The sequence below is a fragment of the Notolabrus celidotus genome, chromosome 11, assembly GCF_009762535.1.
Source record: "Notolabrus celidotus isolate fNotCel1 chromosome 11, fNotCel1.pri, whole genome shotgun sequence".
Classification (NCBI taxonomy): domain Eukaryota; kingdom Metazoa; phylum Chordata; class Actinopteri; order Labriformes; family Labridae; genus Notolabrus; species Notolabrus celidotus.
The window spans coordinates 15,202,229-15,207,845 of NC_048282.1; the positions used below are offsets into that span (position 1 = coordinate 15,202,229).

General features: G+C 40.9%; 1 protein-coding gene across 1 annotated transcript; it reads left to right on the plus strand.

Annotated features, from left to right (window-relative positions):
- The first annotated feature begins 1,255 nt into the window (after positions 1-1,255).
- On the plus strand, positions 1,256-5,600 carry LOC117822168 (putative L-type amino acid transporter 1-like protein MLAS). Its single transcript, XM_034696843.1, has 2 exons — positions 1,256-4,472; positions 5,059-5,600. The coding sequence occupies exons 1-2, from the start codon at positions 4,397-4,399 to the stop codon at positions 5,598-5,600; spliced, it is 618 nt and encodes a 205-aa protein (XP_034552734.1). The 5' UTR covers positions 1,256-4,396.
- The last annotated feature ends 17 nt before the right edge of the window (positions 5,601-5,617 follow it).

The window sequence follows — 5,617 nt, forward strand, 5'->3', positions numbered from 1 at the left end:
ATATATATATATATACATATACATATACATATACATACCTATCTTTACTTCAACATTGCCAATGTTATCGGGACACCAGTATCCGATGCACTCACATCAGTGCATTATACAGGATTACATTTTCAGTCCTGGTCACAACAGTATCTGCTATTAATCATTGCCTGGAAGCCTTGGTAAAGCCTTCCCCTGAATAAATGTGTCAGAAGAAGTGCAAGATGCACGTAGACAAGCTTCTGGCGATATGACCAAATATGTCCATTGAGAAATTGCATGAATATTTAAAAAAAATATTAACTAGCAGGAGTCTAAATGTGATTAAATCTGTAAGTATTAAGCTACTTTCAGTGGTGAGATGAATTACTTAGGTCTAAAGCAAATACTCAAATGTTCTGCCTTTTTTTCAGCATTGCAATGGTTTGTTTTTTGCAGCTTTCATTTTTACTTAGGACCGAAATATACCATGTGAGGCATTAATTTAGACTGAACAATACAGTTGTTTAGGCTACAAAGTACAAATTGTTGTCACTTGAACCAACCATAATATTGAAATGCTGCTACACAATTGGCAATAGATCATATCATGCAGCATGAACATACAGTAGGAGTACACCATTATATGAGGCAATGCTGTGGGAGGCATTTCAGGTAAATAAGAAGAGAAATGCGCCATCTGTCTGTCTGTGTGGGAACTAATCACATCAACCCAAAACGTGTCTGTTAGATGCAACCGGATGAAACTCAGCATTAGTGATTATAAACCCCTGGCACAGACATTTCCTAAGGGTAAGTTTAATACCACTACTAATTTAATACTTAATCAAATGCAGCATTGACCTTCTGCTCACATTGCATGACTTGAAAGTATAGTAGATTGATTTTATTGGTTTGTAAGAAGATACCTAGTAAGGGAGTTCTAAAATGCGATTTATTTGCTCTTCCCTTTAAATAAATTTAGAAAAACATCACAGAAAGTATGAAACATTGGAATCGAAACATTGGATTGCATGCTCGAGACATAAACGCTACTTTTTCATTTAAATATTTCAGGTTAACCTTATCCAAAGTGATTATTTCTCTTTTTTCCTGTTTCTTTTTGTACATTGAAACTGATAACACCATTAAGTCATTTCATTCGAAATGACAGGGGCCAGTTTACATCTCAATCCAAAGTTACAATCATGCTTTGAATTTAAATGCTTTTAGTATGGCTTTAAGATTTCCCACAACCCCTTGCGGCTTCTGAAGTTTTGCTTTAAAAATGTAGCGCTTACAAAATACAGAGACGATCTTTGCAGGAAGGAAGCATCATTCTTACTTTTCAGGATTAATGACACGTAGTTAAAACACGACCAACAATATAACACTCTGAGTAAGAGGGTGTGGGGTTTCCTCGTAGTACATAATGGATGCAAACCCATTGTACATCCGGGCATTCTGAAGGCTTGCACTCTGGGCTACATGCAGAGGACGCCGTTTCTCCACTCCACGCCCAGGGGAAAGTCCCCGGACCCGAGGCAGAAAGTGCCCTGGATGATTCCAGTTTCGGCTCGCGCTCTACCGTCAGAAGCTAAGACGTTCATGTGAACAGAGCTTGGTGATTGCTTGTCGAAGTTGTCAGCTGCAATAGTAATGCAAGTGAGCCAACACTACCGCTTGAACAGAACGGGGCTCATTCTCGGAATGTCCATTTTACAAAAAAGCAAGGCAAACTCTTCAGTGAATGGTAACTGCGAGACACATGTAGTGTCCAGCATGGACTCTTAAACACACGACATGCGCCAAAAGTAAACCCAACTTTTAGAGCTCGTCAAATATGTGTATTTTTATGTGATTATTATCCTTTATATCACTACATTTATTGTTTCACGTTGGTTTTCTCAAGTACCAGGTAACATAGACATACGTAGACGCCGCATTGACTGGCTGAGTCGTGCGTCAACGTCGCCGCCATGTTGAATGTGGCAATATGTAAAGATGCGCGCACACAGATACGTAGAAACATCAGAATCAGCTTTAGTGGCCAGGTATGCTTGAACACACATGGCATTTGTCTTTGGTAAACTGTTCTCTCTTTGTCACTTTGAAACATGCCTCCTGATTGTTGTTATACGACCACACCGGTGTACATTTTGACGTATTACCATTAGAAGAGCTTTCCAAATGTACGCAACAAATGTTTTGTAGAAGTCTCCACAGCCTTAACATTAACTTTTAAACACTCCTTAACTGCTTAAAACAGTGTGAAACACCGGGACACTTGTTAAACGTACTGTGACTCATTCGGTTAAAAGTCATGTGATTTTATTTCTCATACAGCAGCTGTCTCATAAAAAAGGTCAGTATAAATGAAGTCATCATAGATTTTGAATTACGTTGATGTGTTTAGTGTTAATTATAAACTGTCCTTTCATCCTGTATTTGAAAGAGTGCTTGTTCAATCGGTTAAAATGTCTCAAGCACTTCGTCCTCACGTGAAATAAAACACAATATATGGACAACTTAATACGATGCAATTAAGTAAACGATATTCTTCAATGTGGGCATTTAAAGGCCACAGAGCAGTGGTATGAAAAGGAGAGAGGTAAAACCGGGTAAAACCGAAACGAAATGCACGAACAAGCTGAAAAAAGGAAATTAGAATGATTAAATATTTGGAGCAGGCTATGGATACAGCTGATCAAAGCAACAAGAGTCAACAGAGCTGCATGGAAGTAGACTACTGGGTGAGTAATGTGATCAAAATGAGTACAGTGATCATAGTGTAACAGTAACATGATGGGCATATAACAGTATAATAGTAATTACTGCATGTTTTTTTTTATCATGAAATTATATTTTATACAATTAAAAAAATGTCTACAATTTCTGTAATGTAGTTTATCTATCATTCCACTAAAGCAGACTCACTGCCAGTTGTAGCCTTTTATTAATTTGACAAGCAGACCTTGTATGTTTTTTTTCTAAATAATTGTCGTTTGTAGTACTTATATTGATTTTAATCCTGTATTATAAAAATGAGTTAAAATCAACGGAACTTTATTTTTCCATAAAACCCACATTTTTCACATCTACTGGTATTAGTTTACCCGCCACATTTGATATGGCGGACGCGCTGACGTGTCGGGGCAGCAGGAACGCACAGTCAATGCGGCGTCTACGTGCGTCTATGCCAGGCAAGCTCTCACAAGGCTAGGCTATGGTATATGCAGGGTTAGCTTGTAAAGGTCGCCATCTCGAGGTTGAAAATATGACGTGCAACTGCTTAACGTCAGGCCAAGTTTCTGCCATATATTGGGGCAATCAAATGTAAAACTTCAAGCTAAAGTAGGCAAATAAAAACCAAAACTTTGAACAAAAGTTTGACTTTTTATGAAGTCCAAGGACGTATTCATTTTGGCAGGAAAACTTGTTCTTTAATAACTGAACCTTCTAACTAGGTCTTGAAGATGTCAGTTGTTAATATTTTAAATAAAACTTGAATTATATTTTAATTGATTCACATGTCGATTTACTTAATCTGTCTTTCTTCACGTTCAATCTGGACATTATTTCCACCAAAACAATTAATAAGCTGTAGGCGTATCACAAAAACTGTCTTCACAGTAGTTTTAATCAACCCTGATTGTTATGTAGCAGTGTGGCATTGTAATGATCTAAAGGTTGGTCCTGTTTAATCAACGTCTTACCAACAAACATGACGTCAATTTGTAAGAATGTTGTCTGCTTCATTGTTATTATTCTGCATTGTCTACAAGTGAATTTGCCAGCAGGTCTCCATTTTCTCTGTGGTGTCACCTTCCTGCATGGCAGAGGAAGAACAAAGACACTTGTTTTTCCCTGGCAACACCACCAGAGGGAGCACTGGGATTACAACATCCCTCCTAATTCCCCTTGACATGATGGCAAACACAGACACACATGACAGACTGTATACTACTGGATTAGGCAGCACATGGAGAGATTACAGCATCACATGACAGACCCTCCAAATGGTGCCTGCCAGTAACCTACTTCCCACTCTGAGCCACCCCATCATTCAGTTGGTGTGGGTGTGGACTCAGGCAGTAGCAGCACCACAAAGGTTCAGCTCCTCCCTGCTGTATCCTGGAGAGACAGGGAGAGGGAGGGAGAGACAGAGAGATCAGGGTCAGCTTGATTCCAGTCTGAGTGACGAAGGCAGCGTGTGTGCAAATGAAGAGGAGAGTGTGTGTGCATGTGTGTAAGAGAGGACGAATCAGGGTGGGTTAGAGGGAGAGTCAAGGGGGGGTGGGATTGTGTATGTGAGAGAGGCAGAGAGGAAATCCAGGCAGGAGGAGGAAGGGGACATAAAGGGAGGAAGGAAAAGGGGGTAAGGAGGAAAAAGACAAGACAAGGGAACCCAGATTAAGAGGAGAAGATGGCTGAGCCGGAGCTGAAATCGCGGAGCAGTCGGGAGAGCGTTGCCAAGGCGGTGAGCCAGGAGAAGATGGGGGGTAGGTACATTGCATGCTCACTCTCCTGTATATACCACATGGCGCAAGGCTGCATTATCCCGCCATGCGCTCTGATGCAATATTGCCTAATACAAAGTACACTGTGTTTGATTTTGCTATAAAGATGCTTTTTTCTGTTCTGGCCGTTCATTTGATGAAGACAGGTGAATTAATTAATAGGTGAGGAAATTCAACTCATTTTATCCCCCCAAAAAAGACACAGTGTTCCTCGCTGGGCCTTTTTGGGCATGTAAACTATATCACCTGATGCAATATGTTTATAGAGAAGGGAGGCAAATTAGGGAGATTAATAGTCATTCCTGAGAAACAGGTTATAGTGGTGACTTCAATCAAGCCTGTTCAACCTGTTTCCCTTTTAACTAGAATACAAATTTAATGTGTCAGTTGTTGTTTTATGTTCTGTAAAATTAAGCAGCACAAAATGTCACAGAAAACAAAGTTAAAAGAAAACTGAACTTTAAACAAATGTTTTTATTTGCATTTGTTATTAGTGAAACTCTATAGACTATCCCTCAAATGTGAAACTCACAAGTCATTCACTCGTCTTCTCTCCTCTTTCCTCCAGCAGCAGAAGCAGACCCAGACCAAGATGGTCTGATTGTCGAACAGCCAACATCTCCAACCACCCCTATGGTCCCTGATGCCACTGCCACAAGCCCCACCAGCAGCTCACCTGCCAAAGGGGAGAAGATCCAGCTCAAGCGCAGCATCACCCTCTTCAACGGTGTGGGAATGATCATTGGCACTATCATCGGCTCTGGCATTTTTGTTACTCCGACAGGCGTGGTCAAAGAGACCGGCTCAGCTGGGCTCTCCCTGATAGTTTGGTCTGTATGTGGAGTGATCTCTACCATGGGTGCCCTGTGCTACGCCGAACTGGGAACAACGATCACCAAGTCAGGGGGGGACTACACCTATATCCTGGAGGTGTATGGTGAACTGGCGGCCTTCCTGAAGCTATGGGTGGAGATGCTAATCATTCGGCCTTCATCCCAGTATGTGGTGTCTCTGGTTTTTGCCACATACCTTCTGAAACCTCTCTACCCAAACTGCTCCGTCCCTGACAGTGCTGCTAAGCTCATTGCCTGCCTGTGTCTTAGTGAGTGAAAGTTTTAGCTAGTAAA